At 41.6% G+C, this 19,105-nt stretch overlaps 1 protein-coding gene across 2 annotated transcripts in view; it reads left to right on the top strand.

Moving 5' to 3' along the window:
• The window catches only part of tacc2 (transforming, acidic coiled-coil containing protein 2), a 103,061-nt gene that overhangs the window by 40,785 nt on the left and 43,171 nt on the right, over window positions 1–19,105 (top strand). For both annotated transcript variants that reach the window (XM_060925993.1, XM_060925992.1), the window contains exon 5: window positions 14,406–14,533. In XM_060925993.1, the coding sequence (XP_060781976.1) occupies window positions 14,406–14,533 (128 nt within the window). The remainder of the gene's footprint in view (window positions 1–14,405; window positions 14,534–19,105) is intronic.

Below are 19,105 nucleotides of genomic sequence, written 5' to 3'. Positions count from 1 at the left end.
ATTCAATTGCTGTGATGCTTCATTTAACACACCAGAGGCATGAGCTAGTGTGATTTTCATTTAGTACATGAGGCATACGAGGTTTGTGATGTGTTTACTTTGTTAGATCAGGTTCAAATGACATGAATAAAGTTTTTCCTCATTATACTGTAGTTAAATATAACAGAGTGCCAAAGCTCTTTCTCTCCTCAGAGTTAGTAAAGACTCCCAGTCCTAAAAGGCAATAGGTAGAGCTGGGCTTGTGTGAAATGTTCTTTGTTCTGCTTTTCCATGAACAGACAATAGATTTATAATGCTCATGTTTCAAATCCCTTCAGCATCCCAGGTTCCCATATTCACTGCTCCTACACACTGTAAATCAATATGAGTTGTGTGGATTGGGCAGACTGGTGAGAGCTCCACTGTCTGCCCTGGAGGCAGTTATACTGTATCTTTCTTTACCCTCTTATTCATTCTTCGGCTTTCTTTGTTTCCACTCTTATGCAGTGTAATTTCTAGTTCCCATATTTACTTTTGGTATAAGTAATTTAGATCTTCAACACAGCCTGCCTCCTTCAGGATTGACAGAATTAATTTGTTGATGGCAGTTAGCACAAGCTCTTGCGTTGCTAAGCCCATCTTTAATTGTGTTGTCCTGGACAAGCAAGAGAATTCAAAACCTTTAAAAAGCTAGAAAGTCGTGTTTTTCTCTGGAAAAGTCATCTGTAAGTGATGCTCCTATCAGGATTTATTGATTTTGGCATTAACTGTGCCATAGATGATCAGACAATATTAGTAATGGAAGGGCTGTTACTGCTTTAGTACTTAAAACTGAAATCGGGTCAGTCTTCATGAATAAACTAAAACACGCACGCACATAGAAAGGGATCTTTCTCAGGGTCTATTGTTGAACTCCTTTTTGTTTTCAGCTGCCTGTTCACGCCTAATGGAAATTTCCATTTTTCCCCATGAAAATGCACGAGAAACGTCTTTGTAACTCATGAAAAAAATGTGCACAGAAAGAAGCAGTGAAAAGGAGATTATGTTGTGTTTAATTTAAAATGTCAGGTGCAATTGTGCTTTGGATCGAGAGAGTGAGAGAATGAGGACGTGGTGGGGGATGTGTTACATAGCTTTGTGTGGGGTACTCTATTGTTTACGTTCCATTCGCAGATAGGGCACCAGAGGGCTGATAGACAGGGAAAGGCTGCTTGATTGTTTATACCTAACTAGCCCCGAGAGAAAGAGAGAGAGAGAGAGAGAGAGAGAGAGAGGGGGAGGAAGATAACCAGCATTAGCTTCGCTGAATGGTTCAGTGCTTCAGAGAGGGGAGGTACAGCTGTGAAGTAGCATCATCCTCCTTCCTCCTCTCTCGCTCTCTTATTTTCTCCATCTTTTATTTAATACCTTTGCACGCTGTTTCGCTCTTCTACCCTTGAAGCTCTGCTGTTGTCACGGATACAAGCAAGCCCCAGCCTCCTACCATGTAAAAACAGCATGTGAGAAGCGGATTATTTCACAGAGGAATTGGAAGACTCTCTGATGGGTAGATGCTGAGTGTGGCCACGCAGCCTTCACCTGATGCCATCTTATCCTGGCTCACTTGACATCAGTGACGAGCCGAATCTGCGCTCCCCTTCCCCATCACCCACCTTCTGGAGGAAGGGGGGAGGTGGAGGAGCAGGAGGTGGAGGAGGAGGACGGTGGAAGGGAGCAGGTGGAGGAGAAGTTAGCCGAGAATGGGAGCAGTGGAGTCTACCGAGCAAGGACAGGTTCCCTGTCTGTTTCAGGAGCGTCCCGAGAGCATGTGAGTGAGGACAGAAAAGGAGAAAGAAAAGAAGAGGAGGGGGAGTTTCTTGATGATCTCATTGTTGTCTCTTGTTATTGTTGTTATGAGAATATGCTGAGTAATGTACAGCTTACCTGTTCGGTTTGTTTTGTGCATGTGCTCACTTGGGGATGTATGGATTCACTGAGCAGTGCTGTTGTGTTGTAGCCAGATGGCCTCAGTGCAGATGTGTAATTGGTTATCAGTAAGCCATAGCGACACAAGCATGCTATCTGAAACGAGGACAATGGTTTATTATTATTGCCCCTCTGTAGTGGATGACGTCATGTTTGTACCAGTCATGAATGGCTGTGTTTACATCCAGGTAGAACATATATTGACTACAGAGCGAATGCGGTCAGACCTGGTGGATTGGGGACTCCGTGTACCTTGGTGTGTTTTTGTGGGGGATGGAGAGCAGTGCTGCAGGGAGAAAGAGGATTGAGTGAGATGGTGCTCCAGTACAAGGCTAAAGTATTTGAGAAGAAGGGGGATGGTGACATAGCAGAAGAGAGAGTTATTTATGTCTCATACAGCAGTGAGTATCCGAGAATAGAGCAGCTGTTTGGCTGTCATCTTATATGATGCAAAAATGTATGCTGAGAAAATTTACCATATTCTCCACATGATCATGATCTGGGGTTAATGAAGACACACACACACACACACACACACACACACACACACGCAAGCAAGCAAGCAATTATGCTAATTTTCTAGTGCTTTAGTTATTGTTTAAAGTCACCCAAAACTTTAATCATAAACAAATAACACTGGTCAACAATTTCTCAGAAGTTGTCTGCTTCAGAGATGAAATTGGCTGGGTTTTTTTTGATAGATAGATTCTTTATTGTCATTGCACATTACTATACAACGAAACACTGTTTGAGGGCTCAGATCACAGCAGCATATTAATAAATAAAAATTATATATATATATATATATATATATATATATATATATATATATATACACACACACACACACACACACACACATATATATATATATATATATATATATATATATATATATATACCATACACACACACACACACCATGTATATATATATATATATATATATATATATATATATATATATATATATATATATATTTTTTTTTTAAACCCGTTAAAACTGTTAATGTTATAGTCATGTTGTCTGTTGTTGTCCAGATGAGGATGGGTTCCCTTTTGGGTCTGGTTCCTCTCGAGGTTTCTTCCTTGTGTCGTCTGAGGGAGTTCTTCTTTGCCACCATCGCCACGGGCTTGCTCATTGGGGACAGATTAGGGATAAAATTGGCTCATGTCTTGGGTCATTCAGGCTACGTTTACATTAGACCGTATCTGTCTCGTTTTCTTCGCAGATGCACTGTCCGTTTACATTAAAACGCCGGGAAACGGGAATCCGCCAGCGTCCACGTATTCAATCCAGATCGTGTCTGGTCCGGTGCTGTGTAAACATTGAGAATACGCGGATACATTGTGCTGAGCTCTAGCTGGCGTCTCATTGGACAACGTCACTGTGACATCCACCTTCCTGATTCGCTGGCGTTGGTCATGTGACGCGACTGCTGAAAAATGGCGCGGACTTCCGCCTTGTATCACCTTTCATTAAAGAGTATAAAAGTATGAAAATACTGCAAATACTGATGCAAATACTGCCCATTGTGTAGTTATGATTGTCTTTAGGCTTGCCATCCTTCCACTTGCAAGTAGTAAGTGATATGCGCTGGGATCACACACACAGCGGCTCAGTCTCGAATCACAGCTTGTTCACTTCACTCGCGTGCTCTGTGAGCTGCACAAGGCCGGAGTGCGCACCCTCCAGAGGGCACTCGCTGTTCAGGGCGGAGTGATTTGGAGCGCAGGATGCCTGCGGAGCCGAGCGTATCCGTGTATTGGTATTGCTGTGTGCACGCAAATCGTGTATTGGCGTTGCTGTGTGCACACTAATCGTTTTAAAAACATTAATCTGATGATCCGCTGATACGGTCTAATGTAAACATGGGCTCAGATTCTATAAAGCTGCTTTGGGACAATGTCTACTGTTAAAAGCACTATACTGTACAAACAAACTTGACTTGACTTAAAAAGCAGCATAATGACATATAATTAATGCTGATAATATAATGGCGTATGTAATTATTCAATGTAGCCAAACACAGTAAGGTGCAGAGTGTGAGTCCAAGTCCGTGATGAAATTTTACCAAGTTTGTTATGAAATTTGGTGTGTTGAATTTAAATATGACAACTAAAACAGCTGATTGGCTACAGCTTCCAAGATATTCAAGATTTTACATTTTATACTTATGTACATTGTATAGATAGTAACGTTTTAAATATAAATTGTAAACTTAAGTCTCTTTATGTGTTTATAGTTGATTTACATGATATTTCACTTGTTCTCTTTATGTAACACTAGAAAATCAGCAAAAAGTTTATATAAATAAAATGTATTATGAACCAAATGGCAAAAAAAAAAACAACCAAACAAACAAAAAAAAAACCAATTATGTATAAGTACTGAATAGGTTTAGTCCTTATTCAGTGTGTACTCAGTGCTTTTTGGCAGCTTGTCTCTTGTATTCATGAAATGGAGCATCTCTTGTCAAGCAAAGACTTACTCTCCAGTGCATAGCACTGTATGATTTTTTTTTTAAGATGATACAGGGCAATTTGTTCAGCAGAGTGATGTAAGTTGACTTATGATTGCATCATCAGTGACTTCTAGGAATAACTTGATATAATGTATGATGCAATACTGGCTTCAGATTGCATCATTCATTGTTTTGCCTAAAAAATGTAAGTACTATCCAAACCCAATCATAGATTTATTCATAGAGCCAATCTTGAAAACTAGAGCCAATGAACAATTTTAAGTTTCATTTTCGTTCTCAGCGACCTAAAATTTTGACTATATTTATTTCGGAAGAATTTTGGCTGTAGACCAGTGTAATTTATTAGGATTAAATATTGTGCAATGGGCAAGATGTGGAAAACTGTTTCAGCAGCTCTTTTGTCACTTTCTTTTAGGAAACAAGGGGATTAAATTTACATTTGGAAATGATTAGTATTGAACATGTGATAACTGCTATTGTCTATCACTGGTTTTCTGTGAGAAGGCGAAGGGTATGACTGTTGGGGTTTACTATACACATATTCAGAGAATGTGAATTTCTTGATGGGGGTTAAAATTTCGGTGCTTTGTGCCATCATCTTATTTCCTCTAATGACTATTTAGTGATACCACTCTGCCAAGGTAAATATTATTCACTGTTTTATATGACTTTACTGGTTTAGGTTTATAGCTCTGGAGAATCTGATGAGTGGATGGTGGGCACTCAGATGCCACTTTAAATACGAGTTAAGCACACTGTTTTGCATCAGAGAGTATTGTTCATCAAGTCATGACTAAGCTTTTGTCTGCTTACTCAACCACTTCAAATGTTCCCATGTAATGTTGGCACACCTTTTTTTTTTTTAAAGATTTTTTTTGTCTTTTTTCACCTTTATTATTGGATAGGACAGTGTAGAGACAGGAAATGAGCGGGAGAGAGAGATGGGGAGGGATCGGGAAATGACCTCGGGCCGGAATCAAATCCAGGTCCCCGAACCCATGGCACGGCGCCTTATCCACCCGAGCCACGACGCCCCCGTTGGCACACCTTTTGAAATAACCTTCAGTGGACTTTGTGCTAAACTTCACTAGGACCTTTGGTGTGTGAATATGGTTAACAATACTGTACTGTATGTCATTTTGACACAAAACATTAGGTTAATAGCACAGACCCCATATTATTATCTCATCTCATCTCATCTCATCTCATCTCATCTCATCTCATTATCTCTAGCTGCTTTATCCTGTTCTACAGGGTCGCAGGCAAGCTGGCGCCTATCCCAGCTGACTACGGGCGAAAGGCGGGGTACACCCTGGACAAGCCACCAGGTCATCACAGGGCTGACACTTTTGCCGCTTTTCCACTACCAACGCGGCTGAGTCGGGCTGAGCCGTGCCGTGCTGAGTTGGGCTGAGTCGAGCTGAGTGGGGCTGTTGGAGTTGCATTTCGACTACAACCGCGCTGAACCGTGCTGGCTGGAAGTGGGTGGACACATTGGGTGGAGTTAGCGAAAGTGGGTGGAAGTCACGTGATGTCGTTAGGCGGCGCAAACAGTGACATCAGTGACCTTTTAAGCGGATAATAAACAATAAACATGGAGTCATTAGTGTTGCTGGTCTTGGTGCTGTGGCTTGTTGTCACCGACAACGCAAACAGATACTGGCAAGAGCGTATAGATGAGGCGAGGCGCATAAGGCTTCAGAAATTCTCGTAATTCGTAATTATTCTTCTTCCGGGTTTACGGTGTTTACAGATCCCAGCGTGCTCGCGGGGCGTGTGTGGGCATGTGAGGACACTCCTCCTCACCAATCAGTGCACAGGGGAGTGTCTGCTCATGCCCCTAGCCCCACTCGGCTCGGTTTGGCTCGCTTCAGCCTCACTCCAAAACCGTGCGAGTTTTGGGTGCTAAGCAGGGCTGAAGCGAGCTGAGTCGCGCCGCTCTGAGGTAGTCGAAACGCGAGCCGTGTCGGGCTGAAGTGAGCTGAAGCGAGCTGAAGTGAGCTGAAAAAGGGCCAATAGACACAGACAACCATTCACACTCACACCTACGGTCAATTTAGAGTCACCAGTTAACCTAACCTGCATGTCTTTGGACTGTGGGGGAAACCGGAGCACCCGGAGGAAACCCACGCGGACACGGGGAGAACATGCAAACTCCACACAGAAAGGCCCTCGCCGGCCACGGGGCTCGAACCCGGACCTTCTTGCTGTGAGGCGACAGCGCTAACCACTACACCACCGTGCCACCCCCATATTCTCATCTCATCTCATTATCTGTAGCCGCTTTATCCTGTTCTACAGGGTCGCAGGCAAGCTGGAGCCTATCCCAGCTGACTATGGGCGAAAGGCGGGGTACACCCTGGACAAGTCACCAGGTCATCACAGGGCTGACACATAGACACAGACAACCATTCACACTCACATTCACACCTACGGTCAATTTAGAGTCACCAGTTAACCTAACCTGCATGTCTTTGGACTGTGGGGGAAACCGGAGCACCCGGAGGAAACCCACACGGACACGGGGAGAACATACAAACTCCACACAGAAAGGCCCTCACCGGCCACGGGGCTCGAACCCGGACCTTCTTGCTGTGAGGCAACAGCGCTAACCACTACACCACCGTGCCACCCCCATATTATTATACTTTTTAAAAATAATTTTTTAATATGAAATGTATAGTAATATGCATGCTGTGAAACAAGGCAAATACACTGTATATGTTTTTTTTCTTCTCTTGACAGTGTTGCTTGCTCATATCATGAGTTCACCATGATTCTTGGATTTGGTGCAGAAAGCATCATCTCATCTTGACTCTGTGGTTATTTTCTAGAAAAATGACCAACTTATATTTGGAAGATGTTTCTTTTACTTAAATGGAGAGGCTGATTCTGTGGTATGGCTCTGTTTGTCTAGACTCTATTATCATCTGTAAATCAAGGCTACTGACAAGTGGTTAAGCACCACTCTGTTATTATAAGCCTGTGTATCTTTTAAACAGTCCTCTTTGTTTACGTAGAGAATGCTTACATGTAAAATGACTCACATGTAAAACTTACAGCACTATTTCTGGTTTGCTTACAGTAGTTGAGGCAAAGAGAGACAAATTATGCTAGATGTTTTTGGACAACTTTCAGTAAAGTATTTAATTTGTTCTCATGTTAAAAAAATGTTATGTAGATTTTCTGTAATTATTTTTCTAATATAGTGATAGCCACAGCCCAAAAACGTTGCTCAGTGTTTTAGGTACACCAATTTTAGACAAAAATGTTCTCAAAACACAAAGAAACCTTGACTAAAACCAAAAGTTCTGCTCAGCTAAAACAGTTAACAAGGCCCCCATGTGGTACTTTTTCTGACTTCTTACTATTGATTTCAAACCAATTGCCTAAGACATGCAACTACATCCAGCGCTGTCATGCTTCAAAAGTACAATAAACAATATCTCACAATCTTTCATGACATTATAGTGAGATACAGATGGATCATGTGGGATTTGGTGGATTGTGGCACTAATTCTTATTAACCACTACATTTTATGATCCATTTGGGATTACTGCACAACGGGATGACTCATGAAATGGGATTTAATGAGCAGGACTGGAAATCAAGGCTACTGGCTGATGGTTTTTACATTTCCTGTTCATTTTTAGCATGAGATGAACGGCTGCAGATTTTGGGGGCTTGGCATCTAAAAGAAATGAAATATTGAAAGAGCAGAATTACTTCAGCATGAGGAGAGCTGGTGCATTACTGCATGCAACAGAGTGGAGATGGAAAATAACTGTCTCAGGAATTTTGTTTATGCATTACTTTTCCTAACTATTACAATCTCCCTATGGTTTGGCACTAGATTGTGCCCTTGAATTTCTATATCTCATATAAACATGCACTGAAGCCAATGGGCACATAAACCCAAAGCAAAGAAAAAAGAGTAATGAATGCAATTATGCAGGCTTGTTTAACATGTATTTGGTCTGTCTGTCTGTCTGTCTGTCTGTCTGTCTGTCTGTCTATTCTGGTTGTTAAACTGCAATAAATGTTTCATCTTATTCTCATAACACAAATTAATATCCACCAGTTTTTCCCGGCTCTAATTTGCTCAGGAACGGACATTGGGAAAGGAAAATTTCTGACAGACAATAAAGGGAAGTGCAGGGTAACTGAATCACATTGTTGCATTGCTGAGAAGAAGGAAACCGAGTAATATGTTACTGGTTAATGGGGGGAAGAGGATGTTTTTCAGGACTGTTTTGCGTTACTCTGAACGGCATGAAAGAGAAACTGTGATCTAGATTGGAGCTGAGAACTGAAGCTAATAATGATCTACTAACCATGACTGCTGTAAATTTTATAGTTGTATACTGGTGAATGAGAAGGCACGGTGGTGTAGTGGTTAGCGCTGTCGCCTCACAGCAAGAAGATTCTGGGTTTGAGCCCTGCGGTCGATGGGGGCCTTTCTGTGTGGAGTTTGCATGTTCTCCCTGTGTCTGCGTGGGTTTCCTCCGGGTGCTCTGGTTTCCCCCACAGTCCAAAGACATGCAGGTTAGGCTAATTGGTGGCTCTAAATTGTCCATAGGTGTGAATGTGAGTGTGAATGGTTGAGAGGAGAAAACCTCTACGGTATAATAATCCAGTAGAAGGCAATGGTAAACCACTACTGTAATGTTCCCTAGACACTTTGATGGCTGAAGCTGTCAGAGCGGTCATGTCTCTGTAGTGATATGCCAAAATGGATGGTTAGTGTTCGCTACTACTACAGTGGACTGAGATGTGCTATACAGTACTATACAGGAAAGAAAGCACTTGCTATCTTCATTCTCAGTGAGCAAAAATAAACAAATTAAATTTGTAAATTGATCATCTACAGTTACTCCCCTCTACATAGCTAATGTTTTGATGGCCACGTCACTGTAGTGATATGCCAAAATGGATGGATGGATACTGCTGAGTATTACATAGTCAGCAGTATTTTTCCTCAGTATTTGTTCCTGCCTGCTTTGTCTCCATCTCTCGGCCTCTAAATGTTATACACTGTCGTCTCTTTCTGTCTTTTCTTTTATGAATTCAGCTTCGAGTATTCAGAAGAAAGTTATCATTGCTTTCTGTACTGCATTTCTGTATTATCTGAATTTTAAATAATCAGAAGATTACCTAGCAGGTACGAGTAGAATAAAATGCTGCCATCCACATCCCTGTCTAGTGATATATACAGTACTAGAAAAGCACTCGGAGAGCGCAGACCTCCGCCAAGAATCCTTTAAAAAAATCCGGGATCCAGAAGGTGATCCGGATCACCGCCAAAATGTAATGGATTGTTACTTGTCCCCAGCCACACCTCTGGAAAAAATTTCAGAGCAATCCGTTCATTACTTTTTCTGTAATGTTGCTAACAGACAAACCAACCAACCAACCAACCAACCAACCAACCAACCAACCAACCAACCAACAAACAAACAAACAAACAAACAAACAAACAAACAAACAAACAAACAAACAAACAAACAAACAAACAAACGCTACTGAAAACATAACCTCCTTGGCGGCGGTTACAATACAATACAATACAATATAAAATTTATTAGGAATAACTTAATGAACTTCCTCGTCAGTAGTTTATTTTACGGTATTTATTTATTATTTTTTTCTTGGCTGTAGATTTGGAACACTCATCCTCCTCTTTCAGTAGAATAGATCCTCCTTCTCTTTTCTCTTTCTTTGTTCAAGTAGCACACTCTTATACACAGAAATGACTACTGTATAGCTGGGACACACGCTCGCTCTCTGGCAGGCACAGAGTCTGCACTGAAGTATATGTGTGCCAGGGATTCTGGCTGTTTCCATGCAGACAGCATTGGCTGCCTCTGTCTCTCTCCGTTTCCTTCCCCTTTGTCTCCCTGTGCCCGCTGCTGATGTCTCGTTCTTCTTCCTTTTATTCTATATTTTTCTCCAGACACCCATGTTGTCGACAGTGCAGAGAGTTTTCTTTGTGTTTCACGGAAGCATTAGTTATTCAGTGTCATTTAGCCTGTTTAGGGCTACAGCAGTTATTTCAGTTCCTTCCACATTAGCAAGAAACAATAGCAGTAAAACCTTTTGTTCTCTGTTTTTTTTCCTCGATGCATTGCTTCATTCAAATAGAAAATGCACGGCAGCAAAAATATCACCCTTTGGCTTTAAAATCGCTCAAGGGAAGCATACACTTGGTATTACAGCACTGCAACTCATATGTTCTGCGGATATTTGAGAAATAAATTAGTACTTTATATCGCCACACACTGACAAGACCACTTTTTTGTGTATTCATGTTTACTGTGATAAATGTGACCAATTAAAGATGTGTGATTATATGTGTGCACATTTGAGACAGACCAAAAGGACAGGCTCAGCCAAGATTTTGTGCAAGCTATCAATGTGTGCCCAGGGGAGCATATGGCCTGAGACATAGTTGCCATGGCAACAGTCTGTTTGCAAGGCTATGGAGAAATTACCTTACAAAGAACAGAGATGCTTGGAATTAACTGATCATCCCTTTAGTTCTGTCTAACACCATCACTAACACAATCTAGCTCGGGGATTTAGCAAACTGAAGAATGCAGCAGTGTCAGGGTTGTTTAGTAGCCTCATATTGCTATCCCACAAACAAACAAAAAATGGTTGGAATGCATGGGAATGATCTACTAGACAGATAGCAGTATGAATGATATTGAATGAAAGATACAGAAAACATTCTTTATCAAATTCTAGTGTAGTTCCTCAGCAGTCATTGTTTTTCCAACCCATCAGTTCATCACTGGTGCTCCTCCTCCAATAGATAAAAAGATTTAATCTCCCACTTTGGCTTTGGTATTGACCACCCCGAGTGATACTTAGCTCTTTCCACTCTATTCATTGATTTCTACCATCAATGATCCGGCATCTCACATTCGAACAACACTTAACCCATGTGTATTGTAAGTGGACACAGATGTTGCCAAAATCCCCCATGGCTTTTTTTCCACACAGACACAGTGCACACACAGCAGGTGGGCTTGTGCCTTGGAACATGAGAGAGAGCCCTTGACATGAGTTGGACCAATATACATGCTTTTCACCTCAGTTAGGCCATGTAGCTGGGCTATGGGTTTGGCATGGTGTTGTGGTAAGTGTCGTCACAGATTATAAGAGCTGTCTAATACTAACCCTGCTTTCTGCTCTCTTGTGTGCATTCAGTATAGTTTTGCTCCCGATTTGGTTCTACTGCTGGAGTCATGAATTTTCATCACATTGATGCTCTTTTCATCATCCACGAGGTTGGCACTTTTGCCAGTCAATATTTCGTCAATCAGAATTTGGGCTGCTCAAGACTGTTCTAGAACATAGAAGATAAAGACTAAAGCTTTCTGTATTATCTTTACAGCTAGAGTCACACAACAATAATGACTAAATTAGAGTTCTTTGGTCAAGATTCATCTCATCTCATTATCTCTAGCCGCTTTATCCTGTTCTACAGGGTCGCAGGCAAGCTGGAGCCTATCCCAGCTGACTACGGGCGAAAGGCGGGGTACACCCTGGACAAGTCGCCAGGTTTGGTCAAGATTGAAGTCAATATTCAATATCACAATTATTCAGCTAATTTAGGAGCAGAGGTTTTATTGTACTGTAGCATTTTGATTTAAGACAATTTATTTATTTCACATTGCATGTCATGGCATGGTGGCACAGAGGTAGAGGTGAACCCTTATAGCTCCAGGGTTTGATCCTGAACTCGGGTTACTGCCTGTGCAGAGTTTTGCATGTTCTTCCTTTGCCTGTATGGGTTTCCTTTGGGTCTTCTGGTTTCCTTTTACTGTCCAAAAACATGCAGGTAGGCAGACTGGCTATGATAAATTGCATAAGTGTGAATGTGTGTGGGCATGATGCCCAGTGATTGACTGATATCCCATTCGGGGTGAGTTCTGTCTTGTGCCCAACCTTCCAGGGATAGACTCCGGATCCAGCGTGACCCTGACCAGTGGTTACTGATGATAAATGAATAAATGAATTTCTTAAAATCTTTAAGAAATCTTTAAATCACAAATGTGAATCACTTCGCTTTGTAATCACAGTTGATTATATTTAGGAACCCGAAAACTGGATTCATGATTAAAGCGTGATTAATTGTGTAGGTATAGATAGAAGAAGAAACACACACACACACACACACACACAGGACATACATGTGCATATCTAATCTGTATGTTAGATCAGTATTTGGGCTTTTGAGTGTAATTTGAATACATTTATTAGATTTAAATACAGCAAGAAATGATAGGGGAAGGTGATGAGAAGGTGAATGTGTATTGCAGAGGAAACAGACACAGAAAGGACTGCATTACACTAACTACTTCGACAGAAGACCTGTTTCTCTGCTCCTTTTTTTTTTTATAAATGTGTGAATTATTACAGTACATTTGCTCTTCAGATAGAACTGTGAGCCTGATGCACTTCTCAGCATGAAGGCAGGGGGATGCTGAGAGAGAGAGAGAGAGAGAGAGAGAGAGAGGATGAGGAAGGTGGGGGTTGGTTGGGTGGGAGGGAAGGAGGCAGCCAGTACAGTGAGGAGTGCAGAGAAGAAGAGATACAGGCAAAGAGAGGGAGGCAGGGATCCTGTAGGTGGTGATTTATCTGCCACAAGTCTCTCTTGAAAAACGCTACTAAAGGAAATGCTATAGGATGATAGGGAGGAGACCCTATAAGCAGTGTGTAAGCTGAGCTGTAGCAGAGAGGAGAATGAGAAGAAGGCTTGTGTGACGAGTGAGGAGCAGAGCTTACTGACAGAACAGCTGGAATATTTTTTGCATTAGCAAGTACGTACCTGGTGGTGGTGATGGCGGTGAATGCATGGCAGGCTCTGTCCCCATTGCAGTGGGCACGATGGGGCTGGGATACATTGCTGGGGGGCTCTGGCAAAGGGGATGAGAGCGACCCTACTCTTGGACTTCTCCAGCGCCTCACCTGGAGCTCCAGGAGCGACTATATGATCAAGGCTGCTAGCGGGCTGGTGAGGCAGAGGTGAGAGATGCTGTCAAGCATTAACGGACACTGATGCAAGGAGATTGGGTGGGGTCTGCAAATCGAGAAAAATGTTGCATACTTGAATCATAGTGATTGTATTTGAATGAATAAACCATTGTAAATTTGTAACTGTCTGTGTACACCTATGTGTGCTTTTGTCAGACAATATGCCTGTATAGCCATCTTAAAGCCCTGATTACACAGTCATGAAGATGCTTTGCCTTTATTAGCACTAAAATGCCATTTACAAAGGCTTTTTAAGTAGGTTAATGCTTATTGTGGCTTGTTTTAAATGTGAAAGTGGTTAGTTTATGTGTATGGATGGACTATGTGGGGGGGGGGGGGGGGGGGGAATGGAAGGGGGAGGCAGCGGCAGGGCTATGTCAGAGCCATGGTGTCCAGCGTCTTGCAGCAGATTCAGTGCTTTGATTTCCAGCTGTAGGCCAACAATCATCCAGCGATTGAAAATACATGCTGCAAAGTGTGTGTGTGTGTGTGTGTGTGTGTGTAAATGATTTGGTAATTAAATGCATAATAATGTCTCTTTATGTGGTCTCAGAGTGATTGTGATGGGAGCAGTGCTGATCTCCTGCACTGCTACTGGCTCATGACAAATTAAAAAAAAAAGCTTGTAAATAGAGCTGAAAACTATATGTATTACATTTGCTTTTTATTTATTATTATTTATGGTATATTTAAAACATGAATTTGTATTTCAAAATCTGAAATGGTTCCTCAATCCAATGAGTATCAGGGTGCAATAGTGATGTCTTTGCTTTACATAATGTATGTATTTTGATAAAGGGTTTAAATCTAATTCATATACCATGAACTGTGTACACTGGGTTGTCGGTTTATTGATGTACTAACTAGGCATCTCAGTGCAGTATTTCATTATGTATTTGACTAGCTATCTGTTTTTCCCTTGGCTTGTTTTAGGAGCTCAGACTCTGATGGCACGTTTGGGACCCCTGAATCTACCACACCTGTGAAGACCGCTGCCCCTCCAATTCCCTCAGTTGAGCAGCCAGAGCCTATCACACAGCCTCTGACCTCCACAGACACAGGTAAGCACTGACAAACACAATCACAGATTACAGCTGGCAAAAGATGGAGCGTCAGCTAAGATGGAGCGTCAGTTTATTGATGTACTAACTAGGCATCTCAGTGCAGTATTTTTTAATATACAGTGGTGCTTGGAAGTTTGTGAACCTTTTAGAATTTCCTATATTTCTGCATAAATATGGCCTAAAACCTGGGTGCCCACTACGTCGATCGCGATCGACCGGTCGATCTCGAAGGCAGGGATGGTAGATCTCATGATTGATATGTAAATATTAATATATTTGTTATGAAATTAAAAAAAAACCGTCGTGGTCATTTTTACATGTAAACAAATTCGCTTTTTCCCTGAAGCGAAATGTCAGCCAAGTGCTGCGTCAAAAAAATTGTTACATTAGGTTACCATGACAACCAGCAAAATGAAACTGCTGGTTTCAAAGATGCAGCGCCGTGATTTAGGAAACTTCCGAAACCTCGCCTCGGAGCTGGAGATGCAAGGGAGGGCGTTTGCGCAACTTAACAGTGCGCGCTACACTGAGCAGATTGAAATTCTCCAGTCAGAGTTTGAGAAGCGATTTCAAGACTTTCCTTTGCTCGAGCCACTATGTGCCACCCATTCGGGGAAGATACTGAGGTGGATTCCCTCGCCTCAAAAGTTGCGGCACTGTTTCAGCTGAACACGTCTGCCGTGGAAGACGAGATGCTGATGCTGCAGTCTGACATCGAGTTGAAGTCCAGGGCGCATGGGCCGTTTTGGAATTTACTCACGGAGGCGAAGTACCCGAACATGCGGCAATGGCACCTCCTTAACCGCATTGTTCGGCTCCACTTATTTGTGCGAGTCGGCCTTTTCGCATATGAAGATCATTAAGTCTAAATACCGCTCCAGTATGTCCGACGATCATCTCGAGGCCTGCTTGAGGCTCGCTACCAGCAGCTACTGTCCGGACTATGCAGCCCTCTCTGACTCCCTCCAGTGCCGATCATCATCGGATTAAGATCTGATTTAGGGCCTACATCAGTATGCTATGTATTAAAGTTGTGCTGTTGCTAAGTTCCACGGTAAAAAAAAAAAAGAAAAGAAAGAAGGAAAAAATATAAAAGAAGGAAAAATGTTTTTATATAAAATTGTTGTAAATGTCAAATCTCTGTCTAGCAGGCTATACAAAAGTCAATTGATGTGAACAAAAATGTTTTGGGGTTTACAATGCCTGTCTGGATGCATTTAACTTTTTTTTCTAAACATAGCCCCCTTTTTTTTTTACAGTGGGCTTGTTTCATGTTTACATATTAGTAGTTTGCGGTTTATAAAAGTTAACAGTGATTTGAACAAAAATACGTTTAGGAGTACAAAGCTTATGCATTTAACATAATTTGAATGTAAATTTCAGTCACCTTTTTGTATGCATATTTGCATATTATTAAACAAATTGCATATGAATGTTTATAAATCAAAACAAGTGTCATTATTGTTATTATTATTATTATTATTATTATTATTATTATTATTATTAGTAGTAGTAGTAGTAGTAGTAGGCCTAGTAGTAGTAGTAGCAGTACTAGTAGTCATAGTAGGCCTAGTAGTGGTAACAACCTAGTCCGAGTAGATCATATTAACATGTTCATTTTAAAAGTAGCTCGCGAATCAAAATATTGTGGGCACCTCTGGCCTAAAACATCATCAGATTTTCACACAAGTCCTAAAAGTAGATAAAGAGAACCCAGTTAAACAAATGAGACAAAAATATTATACTTGGTAATTTATTTATTGAGGAAAATGATCCAATATTACATATCTGTGAGTGGCAAAAGTATGTGAACCTTTGCTTTCAGTATCTGGTGTGACCCCCTTGTGCAGCAATAACTGCAACTAAACATTTCCGGTAACTGTTGATCAGTCCTGCACACCGGCTTGGAGGAATTTTAGCCCATTCCTCCATACAGAACAGCTTCAACTCTGGGATGTTGGTGGGTTTCCTCACATGAACTGCTCGCTTCAGGTCCTTCCACAACACTTCGATTGGATTAAGGTCAGGACTTTGACTTGGCCATTCCAAAACATTAACTTTATTCTTCTTTAACCATTCTTTGGTAGAACGACTTGTGTGCTTAGGGTTGTTGCCTTGCTGCATGACCCACCTTCTCTTGAGATTCAGTTCATGGACAGATGTCCTGACATTTTCCTTTAGAATTCGCTGGTATAATTCAGAATTCATTGTTCCATCAATGATGGCAAGCTGTGCTGGCCCAGATGCAGCAAAACAGGCCCAAACCATGATACTACCACCACCATGTTTCACAGATGGGATAAGGTTCTTATGCTGGAATGCAGTGTTTTCCTTTCTCCAAACATAACGCTTCTCATTTAAACCAAAAAGTTCTATTTTGGCCTCATCTGTCCACAAAACATTTTTTCAATACCCTTCTGGCTTGTCCATGTGATCTTTAGCAAAACACACTTGTGAAATTCAGAGGGAATTTCACAAGTGTGTGATGAATAAAGTTGTGCTTTCTTTCTTATTTAGCAAACTGCAGACGAGTAGCAATGTTCATTTTGGAGAACATTTGGAGAACACCAGCGTAGTCGCAGCCATCTTCTTCTTGTTGTGTGTTTGTTCCTGACAGTGCTTCACACCGGGTAGAAGAAGGGGTTTATGCGCATGCGTCTACTTCTTCTATTGTTCTGGTGTCTCCGATGGGACCGTCTTACAGCGCCCCTAGAGGTGTGGCATGTGTATTGCATCGTTTTCAGCAAGCGTTGCGTTGACATATGTACCTGATATTTTACTGATCTGTTGCCCATGTGGACGCGATATTTTTTAAAATAAAATCTTGTTGCCGTTGTCGTGTGGATGTAGCCTCAGTTCATGAACAGATGTCCTGACATTTTCCTTTAGAATTCGCTGGTATAATTCAGAATTCATTGTTCCATCAATGATGGCAAGCTGTCCTGGCCCAGATGCAGCAAAACAGGCCTAAACCGTGATACTACCACCACCATGTTTCACAGATGGGATAAGGTTCTTATGCTGGAATGCAGTGTTTTCCTTTCTCCAAACATAACGCTTCTCATTTAAACCAAAAACTTCTATTTTGGCCTCATCTGTCCACAAAACATTTTTTCAATACCCTTCTGGCTTGTCCATGTGATCTTTAGCAAACTGCAGATGAGCAGCAATGTTCTTTGCGGAGAGCAGTGGCTTTCTCCTTGCAACCCTGCCATGCACACCATTGTTGTTCAGTGTTCTCCTGATGGTGGACTCATGAAAATTAGCATTAGCCAATGTGAGAGAGGCCTTTAGTTGCTTAGAAATTACCCTGGGGTCCTTTGTGACCTCGCCGACTATTACACGCCTTGCTCTTGGAGTGATCTTTGTTGGTCGACCACTCCTGGGGAGGGTAACAATGGTCTTGAATTTCTTCCTGTCTGACTGTGGATTGGTGGAGTCCAAACTCTTTAGAGATGGTTTTGTAACCTTTTCCAGCCTGATGAGCATCAACAACACTTTTTCTGAGGTCCTCAGAAATCTCCTTTGTTTGTGCCATGATGCACTTCCACAAACATGTGTTGTGAAGATCAGACTTTGATAGATCCCTGTTCTTTAAATAAAACAGGGTGCCCACTCACACCTGATTGTCATCCCATTGATTGAAAACACCTGACTCTAATTTCACCTTCAAATGAACTGCTAATCCTAGAGGTTCACATACTTTTGCCACTCCCAGATATGTAATATTGGATCATTTTCCTCAATAAATAAATGACCAAGTATAATATTTTTGTCTCATTTGTTTAACTGGGTTCTCTTTATCTACTATTTGGACTTGTGTGAAAATCTGATGATGTTTTTGGTCATATTTATGCAGAAATATAGAATATTCTAAAGGGTTCACAAACTTTCAAGCACCACTGTATTTGACTAACTCTCTGTTTTTCCCTTGGCTTGTGTTAGGAGCTCAGACTCTGCACTGAGCTGCAACTGCGAGTTGGCCTTATGGTGAGCGTGTTTGCCTCTCGATCGGGAGATTGTGAGTTCTACTCTCGGTTGGGTCATACCAAAGACCATAATAAAAATGGCACCTACTGCTGTCTGGCAGGCATGCTGCAATACAGATGTGAGTGGGGAGTCAAACTCTCATGGTTACCAGAGGACCAACCCCCCACTGTAACCCTAGCTATGCAATAGGCGAGAGGCAGAGGGCTACAGAAATGGAGATCGGCGCTGCCTAATGTGCCATACAGTGTGGGAAGGACTTTAGAAAGATGGAGACATAACAATCAACCTGATTGTCATTTTTGTCTGTGTTTATATACTCTCTGTTTGTTAACTGTTTATAAATTGTGCATGATTTTTTCCCATTACAAACAAGAAACTTACTATTTAACAGAATACAGCTCACTGTAGGCTGTTACATACAAAAATACCACAGACACAATACTGAACACTCCATAAGTGTTTACATGGTCTACAAAGAGAAGGTTTATTTTTGTAAGATATAAAATCTCTCTTAGTTGTTCTTTGTGGTTTTTTTTTTTTTAAGACAAAGAGGTTGACCACTGGGCGGCACGGTGGTGT

This window comes from Neoarius graeffei, chromosome 7, assembly GCF_027579695.1.
Source record: "Neoarius graeffei isolate fNeoGra1 chromosome 7, fNeoGra1.pri, whole genome shotgun sequence".
Lineage (NCBI taxonomy): Eukaryota > Metazoa > Chordata > Actinopteri > Siluriformes > Ariidae > Neoarius > Neoarius graeffei.
The sequence above is the reverse complement of the archived record's forward strand: the minus strand, read 5'-3'. Positions and strand labels throughout refer to the sequence as shown.